General features: G+C 52.3%; 9 protein-coding genes across 9 annotated transcripts; 5 read left to right on the top strand and 4 right to left on the bottom strand.

Annotated features, from left to right (window-relative positions):
* Positions 1-393: 393 nt before the first annotated feature.
* QC762_512600 (uncharacterized protein) lies at positions 394-1,062 on the top strand (the record flags this gene model as incomplete). The annotated part of the gene is made up of 3 exons (XM_062891659.1): positions 394-828; positions 855-905; positions 968-1,062. The coding sequence occupies 3 exons, from the start codon at positions 394-396 to the stop codon at positions 983-985; spliced, it is 504 nt and encodes a 167-aa protein (XP_062741784.1). The 3' UTR covers positions 986-1,062.
* Positions 1,043-2,329, bottom strand: QC762_512610 (uncharacterized protein). The gene is made up of 2 exons (XM_062891660.1): positions 1,666-2,329; positions 1,043-1,610 (listed from the first exon to the last, which is right to left on the bottom strand). Exons 1-2 carry the CDS (start codon positions 1,838-1,840, stop codon positions 1,087-1,089), a joined length of 699 nt encoding a protein of 232 aa, XP_062741783.1. The 5' UTR covers positions 1,841-2,329; the 3' UTR covers positions 1,043-1,086.
* Positions 1,975-3,671, top strand: QC762_0077000 (uncharacterized protein; the record flags this gene model as incomplete). The annotated part of the gene is made up of 2 exons (XM_062883836.1): positions 1,975-2,042; positions 3,109-3,671. The coding sequence occupies 2 exons, from the start codon at positions 1,975-1,977 to the stop codon at positions 3,341-3,343; spliced, it is 303 nt and encodes a 100-aa protein (XP_062741782.1). The 3' UTR covers positions 3,344-3,671.
* QC762_512620 (uncharacterized protein) lies at positions 3,603-5,601 on the bottom strand. Its single transcript, XM_062891661.1, has 4 exons — positions 5,044-5,601; positions 3,948-4,993; positions 3,815-3,890; positions 3,603-3,758 (listed from the first exon to the last, which is right to left on the bottom strand). The coding sequence occupies exons 1-4, from the start codon at positions 5,137-5,139 to the stop codon at positions 3,726-3,728; spliced, it is 1,251 nt and encodes a 416-aa protein (XP_062741781.1). The 5' UTR covers positions 5,140-5,601; the 3' UTR covers positions 3,603-3,725.
* A 4-nt stretch (positions 5,602-5,605) lies between these two features.
* On the top strand, positions 5,606-6,674 carry QC762_0076980 (uncharacterized protein; the record flags this gene model as incomplete). Its single annotated transcript, XM_062883835.1, has 2 exons — positions 5,606-6,307; positions 6,380-6,674. Exons 1-2 carry the CDS (start codon positions 5,874-5,876, stop codon positions 6,672-6,674), a joined length of 729 nt encoding a protein of 242 aa, XP_062741780.1. The 5' UTR covers positions 5,606-5,873.
* A 27-nt stretch (positions 6,675-6,701) lies between these two features.
* QC762_0076970 (uncharacterized protein) lies at positions 6,702-7,745 on the top strand (the record flags this gene model as incomplete). The annotated part of the gene is made up of 1 exon (XM_062883834.1): positions 6,702-7,745. The coding sequence occupies one exon, from the start codon at positions 6,702-6,704 to the stop codon at positions 7,743-7,745; it is 1,044 nt and encodes a 347-aa protein (XP_062741779.1).
* A 2,967-nt stretch (positions 7,746-10,712) lies between these two features.
* On the bottom strand, positions 10,713-12,608 carry QC762_512640 (uncharacterized protein; the record flags this gene model as incomplete). Its single annotated transcript, XM_062891662.1, has 1 exon — positions 10,713-12,608. The coding sequence occupies one exon, from the start codon at positions 12,606-12,608 to the stop codon at positions 10,713-10,715; it is 1,896 nt and encodes a 631-aa protein (XP_062741778.1).
* A 1,241-nt stretch (positions 12,609-13,849) lies between these two features.
* Positions 13,850-16,690, bottom strand: QC762_512650 (uncharacterized protein; the record flags this gene model as incomplete). The annotated part of the gene is made up of 3 exons (XM_062891663.1): positions 15,393-16,690; positions 14,397-15,334; positions 13,850-14,336 (listed from the first exon to the last, which is right to left on the bottom strand). Exons 1-3 carry the CDS (start codon positions 15,408-15,410, stop codon positions 13,850-13,852), a joined length of 1,443 nt encoding a protein of 480 aa, XP_062741777.1. The 5' UTR covers positions 15,411-16,690.
* A 148-nt stretch (positions 16,691-16,838) lies between these two features.
* QC762_001510 (uncharacterized protein) lies at positions 16,839-18,346 on the top strand. Its single transcript, XM_062883004.1, has 2 exons — positions 16,839-17,734; positions 17,793-18,346. Exons 1-2 carry the CDS (start codon positions 17,505-17,507, stop codon positions 17,968-17,970), a joined length of 408 nt encoding a protein of 135 aa, XP_062741776.1. The 5' UTR covers positions 16,839-17,504; the 3' UTR covers positions 17,971-18,346.
* The last annotated feature ends 157 nt before the right edge of the window (positions 18,347-18,503 follow it).

Here is an 18,503-nt window from a genome sequence, read left to right as displayed (position 1 = left end):
TCTCATGTGGCTAATAAAGCCACATGAAAGCTATAATAACATTTTGTTGCGGTCTCTCATTGGCTATCACATTCCAACCACCATCAAACCTGCCCACCATGCAAGCCTGCGCCATCTTCGCAATCACATTGGCTCGTCAGGTATCTTGGCATTCCTTCGACTGGGGGCGTTACATCGCGCCCACTGGGCCCAACCGGCCTCAATGACATCACCACTGGGCGCCCATTCAAGCAGGCACAGGAACAGGAAAATGTTGGCTGACTTTTTAAAAGCGGTAATCAGTCCCCACCATCTCCTCGTCCCTTTTGCTGATCAGGCTCATCCATCTCACTCACGAAATCACCTACCCAAGCAGCGAATTCTCGTCGTCTTTCAGGACAGACATCACCAACCATGGCGCCACCAATCGCACCCGTGGCACAAAACCAAATCCGCCAAGTCAACGTCCGCCAGGTCGCGACAGTCACCGTCTGGGGTCCCATCCCGACTGACCTCCCTGACCCAACGGTTCAGGTCCTGCAAGAGACTCGGACAATCTACATCGCTCCCACCACCACCAACACCGAGGCAGTGGTTGTTGCTGGTGGGGGCGGTGGTTTGAACGGAGGCGAGATCGCCGGCATCGTCATCGGAACTCTCGTCGCGGTTATTCTCATTATTTGGCTCATCAAGTATCTGTCCCAGAGGAACAGGCGGCCGAGCTATTACCATGAGGAGAAAGTGAGGAGCGGGAGTAGGCACGGTCATCATCATCATCACCACCACCATCATGGACGTGGCAGGTCGAGGAGCAGCCGGAGCAGGAGCCGGAGTATTGAGGTTAGGGAAGTGAGTCGCCCTGCGAGGGTGTACAGCACCAGGTCCAGGTCCAGGTCCAGGTATTAGCAGGAGAAGTGGAGTTTGAGGTGTGTCTTTTTTTCTTTTGGTTCAACATGACATCGTGAGATTTGATCCTGACAACCACCAGACAGCAAAGGACATATGAATGACGGTCAAGATTTACGAGCAAACATGATACCTTTCCCCATACTTGTACATAACATATCTACTACACTAATCACACCTTTCTCATCTACCGTTTCTCATCTACTGAATCTCAATCTTCCTCCCGCCCTTGGCAACCTCCTGCTTCGGCACTACAACCTTCAAAATCCCATCCTCCAAGCTAGCTCCAATATCAAACTCCTGCAGCGGCCCCGGAAAGGCAAACTCCCTGCTGAAATCCCCAACGAACCTCTCCTTCAACAGATACCGAATCGTCTCACCCCCATCCTTCTTCCCCTCTGCCTTGGCCGCCCCCTCCCCTTCATGCTTGGGACAGGTATCCATCCCACAGACATTGCAATGCTTCCCCTGTGTACACTCACACTTGGCCTTGTCACACTCCTCACACGGCTTACCAGGCCCGCAGTCACAATCGTCGCACTTCTCGCCAGTGACGGTGACGGGCTTGGCCTTGGTTTTGTTGGAGGGGGTGGTGTCGTAGGGGCGCTCGACGTGGCCCTGGATGAGGAGGACGTTTTCCTGGGTTAGTTCAATGTGGATGTCGGAGCGGGACATGCCGGGGACTTCGCCGTAGATTTCGTAGGATTTGGGGGTCTCACGGATGTCTGAGTTGTGGGACGGGTTAACAAGAGTGCTTGGGGATGTGGTAGAGGTACCTACCGAAGCGGGGGCGGGGGCCGCGGCGGTGACGGCCTCCGCGTGAGGCAGGGGCTGGGGTGGAGGCTGATTCATCTTGGACTTCGCGGGAGTAGGTGTCGAAATCGTCGAGGAGGCGGAAGAGGGTGGTGAAGTTGGGGTCGGTGGAGTAGAGGTCTGCGGGGAAGGTGAAGACCATTTTGGCTGTTTATTAGGGGTCCAGGGGTGGATGAAGCTTGGATGGCGGTGGCTTTTGTGTGGTGATGGTTTGTGAACAGGCGCAGAAGTTACCTATGTTCCAGGCTGTGATGCGATGAAATGTGTCTGGAAACAATGGAACACGAGCAGGAGGAGAGTGTTTTTAAGGGGCCTGGCACAGGGCATCATGGCATCATCTCAATGTGACTACAACGTCATCCCGGTGTCGTGGTGACTTCATAGGCCCCTAATAGGTAGCGCCTACTTCCCGAGTCGTGCTCGATGTGAGTTGGAGCCTTCCCGGTGTTTTTGGTGGTGTGAGGTTGGCCACGAGCCAACTCAAAAAGCCCACTTCGGCCCGGTTCAGTCCTCAAACATATTCTGTTCATGAAAGTACGGGTTTCAAAATATGAGCAAGTTGGAGGATTGCAAGGCTTTGGCTGAATTCCTTTGCTTTCTTGACTGACTCTGGTGCCTTTCTTTTTCTGCCAACACATGCTGAATTGAGATCTACCATGCTGCAGGCCGTCCTGTAGGGTATGTCTTGAGAAGGGAGAGCTCGCTATCCATTTCCATTTGAGGCTTCAAAGTAGAGGTTGGAGAATCCTGATTGGAGGATTTTTGTCCGCAAGCGACCCTGCATTCGTGCCGTCTTGCAACGAGACCTGTTCATCCTTGATATCGACCCAATTGCTTCTCTCTTATCAATAGATCCCCCGCCAGTCATCCGAAACAACTTCACCAAAAGGAGAAATAAACGTCCGAGGGGGGCGGGAGCTCCCGCGTCTTTGGAGCCCCTCGCACGGTGAGATCATCGTGGCCTCGATCTTGGCTATATGTCTGTGATAAACCAACGTCCAAGCGCACGGCATACTCGACACCGCTCATCACTCAACATCCACGAGCACAACGCCAAATCTGGTCGAGGGCACATGTGTCTGCACGTGTCGTTTCTCAAGGGACCAGCCAGAATGTCTGGAAGCAATTGAAACCGGTCCGACATGGGATGTCAAAGTGTCAAGTAAGCCTTCTGCGAGCTGAATGTCGCAATTACAGCGACTGGATAGAGACGTCGATCACTTGACGGTCCAGCAAAGGGAGCAACGTTGATATACCATCCATCCAAGGCACAGAGATGTGTATATAAGACCTCTTCCTCTCCTCCCATCCAGAATCATTTTCCTCATCAGCATCCAACACATTCACAAACAAACACCCTCACACAAACTTCCCTCACTCTCACCACAACTCTCTAACGCTTTTTCAAAGCCCAACCACCAACCCGAATTTCAAAATGCAGTTCACCACCATCGCTCTTATGCTCTTCGTCACCTTGGCTTTGGCCGCTCCTACTCCCCAGAACGACGGTATCCTCAACAACAACGATGTCTCGGTCGACGATGTCACCGTCCTTGTCCCTGTGGCCGCCAGTATCCCAGTCGTTGCCAACGTCTTGGGCGAGACCATTGGCAACTCCGCCACCAAACCCATCGCTGCTGTCTAAAGCCCTCCCGCGATGATACCAACAAGTCCCGTGTCTCCCCCCAAGTCTTTTGAGTTGCAAGATATATTTGGGAGCGAGACCAGCAGACGCCTGGGATATAAACTGGGGATTGTGATGGACAATAATGTGGAGGATGATGGGTCATTGTACGATGGAGGTGTCTCGAAAAGTGGATAGAGATGGGATATGAACTCTGGTCCTGTAATATGCTTCAATCTGGTCTCGGAAATATGTTCGACAACCGGCGCTTTTTCTCAGCATTGTTGGGGGTGGATTGAAACTTTTATTTGGGGGGATCTTTATGTAGCTTTGACAATATTTACACACTCATTTGACGTAAACCTTGTCCGATGACTTGGTGATATGGTGACCATCGAGATGGTTACCAGATGGGAACCCCTGTCCTTGGGACGCACTGTAGCCTTGAGTCAGCTCTGGCCTGAAAAGAAGGACGGGCCACTGGGGATTTACCTGAGCGTAATAGGGATTGTAGACGGTGCAGGTTCCTACGGCACATGCTGTTGGACCGTTGAATCCCATGCCACCGCTGTTTCTGTGTCAGTTGCCATCTACATCAATCCAAGTTCAAACAAATACAACTCACCACTGTGCCCACAAAGGCTGGCCGACAACTGGCGCAGCGGTAGAAGTAGAAGTCACAAACGTGGTAGTCACCCTCGAGCTGGTGCTAGTAGCGCTAGGAGTCGTCACTCTCACACTGGTTGAGCTCGTGCTCGTCGTCGTAACCGGCGCCCCCGTCGTCGAAACCACAACCGAGCTCGTCGTAGCACTAGGCTCAGCATCACACCACTCGCCATCCCCCCACCGGAAGCAATCCTCCCCCTTGCAAGCCAGCTCGAAGAAAGCCATCACCGTCGCCTTCTGCACCCGAATATCATGCGGCACCCCGGCAGCGCTATACCCCTCCAACCAACCCTCCGCACCATACACACTCTTCGTCCACCCGCTGATAGGAGTATTAGGAGTAACACTAACAGGTGTGATCCCAACCCCAAGCACCTCAGCCCACTGCTTAATCCCCTCCTGGTGGTTGACATAATCCAAAATCTCATCATTCGTCCCGTGGAACAACTGCAACTTTGGCCTCCACCCATCATACCCCGGGTAGGCGCTCTTGACCAAGTCGGCCCACTGAGCCGGAGTCTTGGTCACCCTCCCCTTAGCGCAATCATCGCTCCAGTAGCCAAAGGCGCCGGTGTTGTTCCCAGCAGGAGCGAAGCAGCCAAAGGGAACGCCAGCAAAGGCGGCACCGGCAGCGAACACATCGGGGTAAGATCCAAGCAACACCTGGGTCATCATGCCGCCGGAGGAGACACCGGTGACGAAGACGCGCTTGGGGTCGGCGTTGTACTTGTTGATTGTCCACTTGACCATGGAGACGACACCGAGGGAGTCGCCGCCGCCGTTGTGGGTGAGGGTTTCCTTGGAGGAGACATCCCAGCACTTGTCCGAGTTTGCTTGGGCGGGGGAGGACTGGGGGTAGATGACGATGAAGCCATGCTGGGAGGCCAGGGTGGCGTACTGGGAGCCGGAGAAGGCGGCGGGAGCGGTGCCGTGGCACCAGTGGGGGTTGACGAGGATGGCTGGGTTGGGGGGAAGGACGTCGGGGACGTAGATGTAGAAGGGGTTCTGGATGATTATCAGCACACTGCTTTTGTCATTGGGGAAAGACGACTTACGTTGCGGGGGTTAGGACCAAAGTTCTCCGTGACCAGCGTCAGCGAAGCCGCCGAGGCCAACGAGGCCAGCAGAGAGAGAACCGCGACAGTCTTCATCTTGGCGATGACCTGAGGTGAAGAAGAAAAGAAAAAGAAAAGAGGAAATGAAAGACGAAGATCATGATGCTATATCACTGCATTCCGCTATCATGAACATGGATGGATTGTCCGCCGGCCCGCAACTTCCAGGTTCAGCGCCAGTGCTCGGAGGGAGCATTGCCGAGATGCCCCGTTTGGTGTTTTGAGCGACGACGTTGCACACGGGGGTCTGGCGAGCCTTGGGGGGACGGAAGCGACCGCTCCAACGGTCGGAATAGAGTCAAAGATCTTGGCGGGCACGTTGAGGTGGGAATAAGCTTTCTATGGTGCGGGTCTTTGCCGTAACAACAGTATCGGGATATGTGTAATTAAATGCGTACCTTGGGCTACCTAGACACTTTGTGACTTCTGTTCATGACCCTCATCTCTTGAATTGTGTGTAATGATGAGTTGCTGAAACGCGAAAACTGCACAAGCAAATGACCGCAGATGGCGGCAGCTGCCTGCAAATGCACGTCCACACACGTCCAACTTCATGATGGATGTGCTGTGGCGCGACCTCCATCACCTTCACGAGGCATAGTGCCAGGCTGCTGGTGCACAGCCACCACGGAATGCGCATTCTGCCACCTCACCACCACCGTGTTTTCACTGCCAAACAATGAGATGCCCGCTTTCTCAGGTTGAGCCACCTCAGCACTTTTGCGCCAGCAGCAAGCTCTGCTCTGCGTTCTTCGAACTTCTGGTCTACCATGGAGCCAGTCGCCGTACTCGCGTGGCAGGCAATGTGCTGCGGTTTCTTCACCTGGAAGCTTTTCAGCAATGCTGAAAAGATCCTAGCGTCAGCTGGAAGTTCTAGCGAGGAAAGTGCTCAACTTGATGATATTTGTCGAACACTGCAAGTTTTCACCACTCAACTAAAACGCGACACCTGTTCTAATTATTCCACAAGGAAATGGGAGCCTATGCTCACACGTGCCGATGCGTGCGAGAGGGACTGCGAGAAGCTTTTGGCCATTACGACAAAGCTAAGGGCGAAGACGCAGAACGGCAAAGCGTCGAAGTGCTGGGCCAGTTTCAAGATCGCCATTTCAGAGGTGTGGAAGGCGAACGAGATTGAAGCTTTGATTTCACGGATCTCCGATCATAGGAGCGACATCATTCTTGAACTATGTGCTACGACAAGGTTGGCCAGTCCTCCATCATAGGTACTTATAAATTGCTCAGGCCTTGTAGCTGACATTCTCCAACTATGCAGTGAAGTGGTCCAACAGATGCAGTCTGACCTTCGACAATGGGAGGCTTTCAACTCTCTAAGACACAAAGAGTTACTTAATACACTGCAACCCTTGACGAAATTGGTACAAGGACCCCAAGGCTGCCCCAACACTCAACTTCAAGACCTGAACCAACTATGCATCGATCTTCCGGCCTTGTCACTGGATACTCGACAATACGTACTTGAGGCCACTGTGTTGAAGTCTCTACATTATCCTGAATTGTCACTCAGGCATGACATAATACCAGAGCCACACGAAGTCACTCTTCACTGAGCATTCCCACCATCTCAAGGCAGCAACATGGACGCCATTGGTGGCATTTGCAGTTGGTTATCAGGGTCCGGAGAACTGTTCTGGGTGTCTGGAAAACCTGGTTCTGGCAAGTCGACCTTTATAAAATTCATTGCCGACAATACCACCACTCAAAAGCTGTTGACCCAGTGGTCTAAGGGCCAAGAGGTCATTCTGGCAGCACATTACTTCACAATCTACGGTACTCCAATCCAGCGGTCTTTGGAGGGCTTGTTTCGGTCCCTTATTTACAAGATCCTATCCCAAGAACCGACTCTCATTCGAAAGGTGTTGCCACAGCGGTACAAGAACGAGAAGATTCAGGAACCTTGGAAGCAATCCGAACTTCAATCTGTCCTGAAGAAGCTTGCTCGAGAACTTGTGCATTCCAGACTCTGCTTCTTCATAGACGGCCTGGATGAATATGCAGGAGATCATTTGGATATCTGCGAGACCCTCCAAGACCTCTCCCGCTCACCATGTGTCAAGCTTTGTGTTTCCAGCCGACCGTGGAACGTTTTCGAGAATGCGCTGGGAGGGGACACAGACTCGAAGCTGTACATACAGGATGTCACCCGAACCGACATACAACAATATATGAAGACCATGCTACGCTCTCACCCTTGTTGGGACAGCCTTGTCTCCGAGGCCGGCAGCGACAAAGCAGACTCCCTGGTTCAGCAGATCATCGACAAATCAAGCGGGGTGTTTCTTTGGGTGACGCTTGTGACTAGGCTTCTCCGCGAGGGCCTTACCAACGACGACAGTATTCAAGATCTGAATAGACGTTTTGAAAGCTTTCCTAGCGAGTTGGAACCGTTTTTCAGGCTCATACTTGACTCGGTAGACCCTTTCTACCGAGATCGAATGGCGAGAGCACTTCTTTTTTCTTTGCATGCGCAAAAGTCCCTTCATATACAGATGTACATGTTCCACGACAGAGAGTACGAGGAAGAAGATTATGCCCTCGGCGAGCCAGAGAGGTTGATAGCTACCCTACAGCAACGAACATCTCAGGCAGCCCGTGTCTTTCGGCGTGAACGGCTGGTGTAAGGGTTTGCTAGAACGCAATCATGATCAGATTGAGTTTCTCCACCGAACTCTTTATGACTTTCTCGCCACCCCCGAGATGCAGCAAACGCTGAAAGAAAAGGCAAAAATCAACAATACCGATTTCTGCCCGCTTCTCTCTCTTCTGAGAGCTTCAATAGCCCACACAAAACGGTCTCGCTGGCTTCAGCCGCCTGCATTCACTTCCTACGTAAAGGCCCCGAAAGCCGAAGATCCACTGGTTGCCCTAACCCCTTTCGCCAAGATGGTAAAGGATATGATGGACTATGCTAGGAGGTTGGAATCTATGGGCGGAGAGACCCCCCTTTCCATTACCACCTTACTGGACAACATGGACATGAGCATTGGCACAGTGGAGGCGAATGGTGAAGTGCGTGATACCAAAACCATCACAATAGCACGCGTGTTATATCGTTACCACGTCCTGGGAGCTGGTTTGGCGCGGTATTTGGCCACAAAGCTGCCGAGCACCACCTACTTTGATAGGTCGTCGTTCGCTCTATTCATATGCCAACCTCCACTGTCGGTTATTTTTGAACGTTCGCCCTCCAGCAAGGGGGCTTTTGGGTGGGTTGCTATAACCATCATGGATTCCAGGTACAGCCCCAACGACTCCTTTCTACCAAGTGAGGGTGGGCGAGAGATGGAGTGCAATATTCTCTCCGCAATGTGTACCATCACACACTACACACGAATTTTCTCTCTTCGTCAGGGCACACCATGGCAACAATTGGTCGAAATGACAACTTCAATGGTCCTTGGGAATGAAAACACGTCATCGCCTCCAAAAACATTGTCAGACTTCATGACAGCTTTGGAATACGATGCATTTCTTCTTCTACTTGGATATGGTGCAAATGTTAACAGTCTGGCCCTTATTAAGGTCGGAGGAGAAACGTTCACGATCCCCATATGGCTAAATTTCTTGCTCTACGCGGTTTACCTTTCTTTTTTCTCGAAACATACGACAGCTTATGAGACAACCCTAGATCAGATGTTGAAGGCTGCCGAACCAGAGAATTGGTCACAAAATCTCCGAGGTGCCGACCATCAACACAATGTTCCACAACTCATCAAGGACTTGGCTGGTGGCCGTACGGTGCTTCAAACATTTGCAAAGTCACTCTCTAGACTGACTCGAGTTGAAAGAGTTAAATTTGCTGGTGGTGGAGACTTGGTTGTCAGAATATTGCCCGAAAGCCTCAACAAGGAGGCTTTCGCCTTGTTGGAACCACTGGGTCTCAATGTTGTGATGGTGGAGGAGCTCCGGCGTGATTATGAGAACATGATACCTGCGAGAGGTGCCAAGCGGGGTTTGTCGGTAGCAAAGTTTGCGACTGATGATGTTCGTGACTGGAAAATAGCCAAGCGACTTTAACGGCGAATATGCGGCAAGGATGACCTTAGCACTAATTGCGATGGCAATAACATGTATTTGCTGAGCACATAACGATGAAGATATAATCTCACTCATATGCCGTGTCACTTTACATCCAGTGCCATCGAGCTTTTACACCATAGAGTCCGGTGCCACAAAACGATCACAGCCCAGGCTGTTGGCAGAACCCAACTACTCAAAGCGACCCGGGTACCTGGTACTTGAGGAAAGACATTGATTGAGGTAAACGCCGGGAGCAAGCGAATATTCAAGACACTGTACTACAGTGAGCATCATGTAGGCGGAGTCAATGCAAATAAACATTTCGGAAAAGCTGTAGGCATATCAGCTCACACAATCTCCTCAAACAAAGCTCGCCTCATCCCCTTCCTCGGCCTCCACTTCTCCCCCCATCCACACTCTGCGCACCATTCCGGCTACACAAACGTCTTATTGTCGGATAGCATCTTGATCTAGATTCCGAGTCACCAAATTGTACCATTCCACATCATGCGGCGACCGGCACCCTCCAGGCTTATGCCACTGGCTGATCTCAACCGCCCAGGTCTCACCCAAGACCGACGGATCCTGCAGAATGACGATGACCTCGCCCGCAACTTTGTATCTAGACGATAATCCGTAGAGCAGACCTTGCAGGATCGAATCTTCCCCGGCATTCCATGCACCTCATCAAGCGAATACCACCCCAAACCAACTCTGGAATGACGGGTGCCTGCCCGTCCGCGTACCCAGAAGGTGACAGGAGGTGAGGGCACACCAGAAGGCGGTCGAGGAAGGTCATAAGCACTCTCATTTTCTGAAGCCTCCCTCCTCACTCAGACTTTTGGTGCACCATGCGCCCGCGTAGATAAAGGCTATCATTGATGATTTTGGCTCGCTCCATGAGCGCGAAATGCTGGTTCCGAAAATCACGTCCTGTGTTGAGTTAGTCACCGCCACGTCTTTTACGGATGGGCCGTGGGCCGAGCCATAAAGGTGCGGTTCGTGACTATGCGTGGCAGGGAGTACGTGAGGTTCATCCCCATATTCTGCAACATGGCTGCTCATATGATGAGGAAGTGCCGGATTCTCCAAGCAGGGCCCACTGTCAACCCGCATGCCATATTCAGTGTGCGTCAGACGCCACGTGTGGAGACGGATGCAATCGTGGCAAGAGTAAAGTCTTCGGAGATCTCGCTCGAGGTACTGTAGGAATGTTGTTTTGCCGTGTCGGAGAGTGGTGCTGGCTTGGGGAAATACCTGACGAACAGTGCGCGGCAGGTCAAAGCGAAACAGAGGACGCATTCCAAGGATAAGTCATGGAGGATTATATCGATCAGTTCAGCGGGGAGCCGTAGCGTACACGCTTTGTGCTTTGATGGGCCGCCCCGAATTGCTGGAAGAAGTCGCTGGATACAGAGAAGAAGGACACCCATTTGGTGAGATGTAATCTGGTAAATTGCTTTGTGGGTGTGACCCGAAAGTCAAAAAGTCTGCCAGCCCCGCCTTTTTCAGAAGCGAATGCTGCCTCTACAAGCACAACGTGCCAGAGACGTCACGCACCCAGGGATCTAGTACAGAGTAAACACCTCCTCCTCCAGCCCCTTATCCATGATCTCCCCGTCCATCACGCCATAAATATACGCCTCCCCAACAAGATAATACTCGCCCCGAGTCCTCGTAGATCTCAGCACAAACGGGGTCGACCCGCCATACAAGAGCACAACGATGTCCTCCGCCATTGTCTCCATCGGACCCAGCCCAACATAACCAGCCGTCAAAAGGATAGGACGCGCACCATTCTCATACCGCATCGTGGCCTGATAAGACATGGTTTCCGCCATAACCTTCTCGTCATCCACCGTTTGTGTGCGTAACAGTTCAAACTGCCTGCCTGATCGTTCGAGGGTAGCCCGCTGAAAGTACATAGATGTAGGGTGGTACTCCCTGTCGCAGATGGGAATGCGCCATAACGCATCGTCCCACTGGTCCTTTGTATACTTTGATGTCCGCTCGAGGAACGCCTTGACGTTAAGAAACAACTGGCGAGCGGCTTCCTGGGGATATTTCATCCCGTCGTTGTGAACAAAGACACTGCCAACTGCCGCAGCAGTGTCAAGACAAACACCATGCAGTCGAAGCGAGGCGGGCGGCGGGCCATTCATCTCGTGAACTAAAGTTGTCGGTTGGGACTTGGACCCTGTTGCTTTGAATAACGGGACGCCCATATCGTCAGACCACGTGTACGAGAGATTGGCATCGAAGTCGGGGACCCATGTCGGTGGGTTGACCCGTCGTGTGCGACACCACTTGAGGATATCGACATGGCCTTGGGCGATGAGGAACCTTGCTGCTTGTTCGAAAGCTTCGTCGGGTGTCTTGGTGTAGTCTGTGTAAATTCCCGATTCAACTGCGTCTGCCGCGATACCAAGCAGGGCGTAGATCTTGTCCAAGGGTTTCGTGGACCGCAGGCCGAGAGCACCGTTCCTCACGTATGAAGTGTGGAGGAGTTCGAATAGAGGCTTCTTGCCACCTTCACGTAGGAACTTGCGCCGGCCTGAGAAGGCTGATCCCGCGGCGGGGTCCGTGGTCGTTTGTTTCAAGAGGGCCCAAGGGCCGTCTGGCGCAGCCATCAGTTCCTCTATGGAGAAGGGTCCCGGAATTCGAGCATGTCGACCGGCTCTGTACTCGTTGGTTTCCCAGACAATCAGCAGGCCATAGAACAGAAGAGAGGCGTGGAATGACTCGGCATCGGTTTGCTTGAAGCCACAAAGGACAATGGAATTGCGCGCAAGCGTAATTTCCTGCTTGATCCAGACGCGATTGAAATACTCCCGACGAGTAATCGCAGCAAATGCAAGACGTGGGAACCGCTCAGCAGCACGGTCTGCATCACCCTCGGCTGCGTTCGCCTTGACCATGAGTTCCACCACTGCATCCCTTGCGCGCATATTGGCAGGGTCGTCACCCACATCTGGCCAAGTCTCGAGGAGTTCCTTCTTGATGTCAAGCAGACCGGCATCCACGGCCGCCTTCCCATAGTTGGAGATGCCGTCTATGGCAGCATCACTGTTGTCAGCAGAGGGGCCAAGCCAGGACAGCACCTTGGTGGCACGTTCATAGATGGACCCCATTCGTGAAACCTGGCGCGACTTTTCCTCGTCATCTTCCTGGTTGATACACACTGCGTCGATCCAAATGTTGGTCCCGATGAAGGCATCGAGGTGTTGAAAGCATACGGTCAGGTTGCGTGCGATATCGACGTATCGCCCATGAGGTTCGACAATGACGCGAGAGAACGGTGGGTCTTCGCCCCAGAGATAGGATAATGCCGCGTAGATGGGGGCGGGGTCGGTGTCGAGAGGGACAACATCGATGCGGACGCGTATCTCGGGGGAAACAGAGAGAATATGAAGGAGGCGGATGTGTCCAGTTTCGAGATATGAATATTCGTATCGGGTGCTCATATTTTCAAAAGAAAAATCTTGTAGTATCTCAGTTACTGGCATTCGATGTCGATGTTGATTTGGATAGAAGAGAAATGGAAAGGGGCACTGTCGTCTCGAGCAGTGTGATTCAGAGATGCCAAGGCCAGCTGAAAACTCGTTGCGCATGCTCACAAGCCACAGAACACCTTTCAGAGGGGCAGTCGTCGAACTCAAGTCGGCATAGCTCGGGATTGCAAGCTCCCATTCCCTATCAGCCGTTCAGCTTAAAGACCATCCCAAAGATAAACTTCCAACCAAGCTTGTAATCACTTCTCCAAAGCTCTCCTATCCGATCTAGAATTACCCCAATCGTCCTTTTTGTTTCAGCGGGTTCGTCTGGCTCATCCAAACGGAATGTCTGCCCTAACCGCCGGTTCACAAGGTCTACCATCGAGGCCCTGTAATCGTCGCGGACTCTGATCGAACGTCTTGTGGTAAGCTCATCCAAGAGCATGAAATCGGAGGGGGCTCTGGTCGAAAGCATTCTAGTACGCTCCACCGCGTACCACTGACCAAAGTTTCCGTATAATAGGCAGTCATCGTGGTGTGGGACAGACCAAGGTCGAGGTGCTCAGGGTAACGATCGTCAAAGGCACGCTGTCGGGCGGACTAAATTGAAGATGATGTATAAGCCAACGGAATTGGAAACATAATATAGATTTGACAAACGTGCCATGCTGGTAGCTGACCAGTGAGAGTCATGTTCGTAAAAAGACATTTTCGCGACGAGGTTGTTTGCGGTGTGAAGATTGAGGTGCCTCTTCTCTTGTTGCTGGAATGGCTTGAGGTGGGTTTGGTTGTAAAAAGCAGCGTTTAAGAAAAGTCGCAAGGAGAGATTTCCGATGTTGTGGTAGAAACTTTGCAGAGTGAAGGTCGCTGTTGAAAGGTCAGGGCTATAGAGTTAAATAACCTTCCGATATCTGGAAATGTGGGAACTGGCTCGACATCCCCCGTGATTGCCACGCTGGAGCCGGCCCCATACCAAATTTCACAGCTCACCATCAACCCCAGAAAGACATCGTCACTTTTCAACATGAATCAAGACACACAGAAAAGTTACTTATATCATCTGACACAGAAGAGAAGCTGCTTAGTCCTTATTACACCCTGACTGAAAATCACAGCCAAACCGATCCGATCCACCACTTAAATAGGTACGAGACACAACCGACAAAGGTTCAGAGTCCACACACAAACCCTCCCTATCCTCCATCACCCCATCAAACCGGAATCTTGAACCCACCCGGCACCCTACTTGTAAAAACCCCGTTCGGATCATACTTCGTCCTCGCCGCCTGCAGAGCAGCCACATTCCCAGTCCCATACCCCGCAATCGGATCCTGCCAATCAGCCGCATAGTTCAGATACACCCACGGATCCGTCGCGCTTTTGGCCACCAACTCCGACGTAAGAGAATCGTACAACTCCCTCGCCTTTGTCCTTACAAAAGCATCGTCGAGGGAACTCGCCCACGAAGCGAGCAGTTGGATGACAACCAAGGGCTGATTGCTGCGGCTGGGGGAGTTGAACCCGAGGGAGTTGGTGGTCGGGTTGCGGTTGTAAATGCTGGGGGGGAGGGGCTGGAAGGTCATGGTCCAGACGATGCCGGGGATGTTTTGGACCGAGGAGTGGGAGTCCCACCAGATTTGGTAGGCCGCGCCGAGGACTTGGAGGTTGCAGACTGCTGTTTGGGTCCACCAGAGGTTGCTGAGGGAGGGTTAGTGAATGATGGGGTTGGGAGTTGGAATGGAGCGGGGGGAAACATACCGGCTGCTACCTGGAATGCTGGCTCCTGCTTCGACAGTCACGTTTCTCATGGTGTTCACCCTGGCGTAGTTGGTTGTGACCCATGGGACGCTCAAAAAGTCAGAGAACGCAGCGGGTGGCGACGACGAAGGGGGTCCAGTGTACGCCATCTGAGTTGAGATGGTATGGCTGATGCCGTAGTAGTAGACAAGGCTGGTGATGAGGGAGGCATTCTCGTCGTATCCAGTGGCCTTGTTGAAGTCGACGAATGCCAAGAGGTGGTTGTGAAGTGTTGTGGTAGGGTGCATCATGGTTCCTCCCCACATTAGTCCCTGGGTGTGTGTCTTCATCGTCACGCGGGTGACGATGCCCAGATTGTTGCCACCTCCGCGAAGAGCACGCAGCAGGTCAGAGTTCTGGGTGGCTGTGGCCTCAATCAATGTGCCGTTGGCCAAGACGACTTCGTACTTGGAGACAGTATCAGCGGCGAAGCCAACCTTTGGTGAGAGGAAGGACAGTCCTCCGCCAACGATGTAGCCACCAACACCCACGCTCGCGATTCTTCCGCCAGCAACGGTCAGGCCCAAGGGGTCTAGCTGAGCGTAGACCTCTCCCCAGGTCAAGCCTACACCCAAACGCACGTCTGCGTTTCCATTGACAAGAGTGATCTCGTTGAGGTCTCTCAGATCAAGGGTAACACCACCGGCGATGTTGGAGGCTTGGGCATGGAACATGTGTCCTCCTGACCGAACAGCAAAGCGACATGCCGGATTGGCAGAATTGGCTGCGAGAATAGTCACGGCGGTGGAAACATCGGCAGCTGATGCTGGCTGCACAATGCAGTCCGGCTGTGTCTGAGATGTTTGCAGAGAATAGTAGGACGACAACGATGATGTGTACCTGAAGTTCCCCGGAGCAGAGACCTTGGAGCTACCGAGAGCAGCCAGAATAGCCGCACACTGTTGTGGTTGTTAGATCAGCATTCACAAGACAGCTTGAGGGTTGGACAAGACGTACACAAGTGGAGAGAGACATGACTGCGTGACAGAAAGCGAAGGAGGGCTTGTCGCTTATCTCGAGCAATGTCGGTGGTTATCAAACTCATCCGAGCGACTTCGTGCCGGGTATATATAGGTAGGCAGCTCAGGAACACGACAACTCGGCGTCTGGGTGGGAACTTTTGTCCCGTCAATATTGATATGATCACAAGGTCCCTACCTGTAACTTTTGATGCCGATATGTGTGGTCGTGCCGTACTCATACGTTAACGAGCTCAGCCTTGGGCGAACCGCGTAATTAGGTGACAGCCATCATACGACCAACATTCTGGAACTAGTAGCGCGTGGTATAAGTTGCACCCACTAACTCTCGACCTTGATCAGCCTCCCAGACGCGCACGCGGCACAGGTGATGTGACGGAAAGGATGAGAAGACCCTCGCAGTCCGTAAGCCCTTGTTTAGCATCAAAAGAGCTGCATTTTTGCTCATCTTAACACAGACGTTAGCGTGGACTGTTGGTTGTCCAAGAGCCCCAACACAAGTTCATGGCGTCGACGAGCAAGGGTTTACACCAAGTTGGGGGCCATGACGCCGTGCTGTTGCAGATGGCCCCTGAATGCGGCTCCACATCTCCGACTGCGCCGTTTTGTTGACGGCACTTATCTTCCAGGTTGGCGCCGGTCCGGTCCGGTGCTGGATCTCGGGTCGCTTACGTTGTGGGTCTCGGTGCCGGGCGTAGGGGATGCGCTGCCGGTCGGTGTACATGAAACTGTCATGGAAAGCCGTTGAGGCATAGCAACTGTGGCGGTTAGGGCATGGAACCTACCCAACGTGTGTCCGTCGACGCTTGGACAAGGTATGACGCCTCGTACGGAACACCCGGAAGGTACTTTACCTCGAGTTTCTCATTTGACAACATTTCATCTTAAACCTCAGCACCGTCCTCAGCGTCTTTGACAATTGGACAATGGCGACACAAGGCCAGATCCAGAACATCCGCAAGGACCCATCCCAAACTGCATATCTTTCCGAGAGCTTTCCAGATGAACTGCGCCGACGACGGCTCTGGGACCGGCCAGCGGTACATGTGTTGTCAGGCAAGGGAGGAAGCCTCGTCTGGGCTCTAAGGCGAAAAACTGAATCCATATCACGAGGAGAAATACCAGATGTTCCAGGTCTACATCCCTGGCTTGATGCAAGGCGTTGTTCAGAAGCAAAAGTGGTTGGATAGCCATCGAGGCCGCGAGTTATTCGATTATATACCGCAATCAACACCGTCACAGATCAGCCAAGGCCGATGGCCAGACTCTCTCAGCAGTAGAGAGTCCTGGAATGACAGCAACCTATCGACGTGGCGGCCATATACATTATTGGTACCAAATCCATCGTCTCCATGAAACCAAGCCCGGAAACATCTTGTCGTTGGCTGATATCTTGTTGAATATGGGGAGCGCTCCCAGGTCGGCTATGAGTTGGGACCGGTGTTTTGTTCTGGCTCCTCATATGTATGCCTTTGACTCATAGGGCATCCCCAACGGCGTAAGCCAGGAGCATCACCCGCGGTACACCAGAATTGATGCGAGCTCAGTATCCCAGCAGTGGTACAACTGGACAATTTACTGCTGCAAATATTTGATGTCCGAAGATTTTCGGCAAGACTTTTGGCAAGGTTTTTGCAACAGGCGTATAACCCCTGACCTACTTGACTGTAGACATGTGTGCTTTCTTGTTACCCCATGTCGTATCTGAGATTCGACCGAGGCTTAAAGCAATACATTCTTCTGTTATGTATCATGCTTACCTACCACATGCGGGCTGGATGGAAAAGCATTGGGTGTATCCACATGAGACTTCACACATGACCGGGGCGATACAACAGACAGTTCTTCCCCAAGACCTCAGAACGATGGATCTAGGGGCGAAAATCCATGTTGGCTAGGCCGCAGCTATCTGACTCGCCGCCACCTCGACGACCTCACCCACCTCGGACTTTCCCCACCCTGACGATAACCAATCGGCGAAAAGATCATTTTCAAAAATACTATCGCTATCTCTCCAAGTTTCCTTGCATATCTTCACGTCATCTATCCCAATACAGTTGTCTTTGGTCCGTTTGTTCAACAGTACAAAATGCCCTCGGCCCTCCCCTCCGACACCTCCACCACCAATCCCAAGTCTCCCCCAGAATCAGCTTCCGCAGTCGACATCATCATCACGCTAGCCATCAACCCCGAAAACAAAGAACAAGTGGAAGCCAACCTCCTCAAGGCGGGCGAGTGGATTGAGAAGAATGAACCGGGGTGTCTTCAGTGGGAGGTGTTTTATCTGGAAGCAACCGGGGAGATGGTCTTGGTTGAGAGGTTAGCACCTATTGAACCCGCAGTGCGATGCTGGGTGACACTTACAATTTGGATTCAGGTTCAACGACCTCCCCACAGCCCGCAAATACCACCCCGAAAACAGAAAGAAAGACGGCATGATTGACGGGGGACTGAAATGGGCGAATGAAATTGTCGAAAAGGGCTGGCTAAGTCAGGAGCCCGACATCAAGGTTTTGAGTCGGAGGGGCGGGTTTGGGTTGAGGAAGTGGCAATGATTGTCATGATGTTTTGTTGCATGTTGTTTTAGTACACCTCCTCGAGTCTCGATACAATTTTCAGCATGTTGCTTTCAAAGTCGAGCCCCATCCCTACTGCCGTAAAGACTGACGCAAGCTCAACATGCTCCACCGCACTGCATTGCTCCATTCTCTCAATCCGCTCAGCCAACTCGACGAGTTCAGGATATCGTTCTTCTCCATCGCGCCTGATGCGCTCAGTGATGATTCTCAGTGCGGCTTCTTGGCTGAAGAGCTGGGCGTCGCACCTGGGACAGGCGTCTAGTCTTTTGAGTTTCTCCTTGAAATGCACGATGATACAGCATGATATTAGGACTACTATAGGGACAACCAGGAGGCCGAAAATGAGACCGATGATGAGGTTTCCAGTTTCTCTGCTCTCTGGCTCGGATGTGATTTCGGTGTTTGACATGGTTATGGTGAGGGGGTCTTGTTGACAGGTTGGGTCATTCAGAAGGTTTGGTGAACCAGTAACCAGTAAGGTACTCATGAATCGAGGGACAGTTCGTCGA

This window comes from Podospora pseudocomata, chromosome 5, assembly GCF_035222375.1.
Source record: "Podospora pseudocomata strain CBS 415.72m chromosome 5, whole genome shotgun sequence".
NCBI lineage: Eukaryota > Fungi > Ascomycota > Sordariomycetes > Sordariales > Podosporaceae > Podospora > Podospora pseudocomata.
This window is presented reverse-complemented; position numbering and strand designations above follow the sequence as displayed.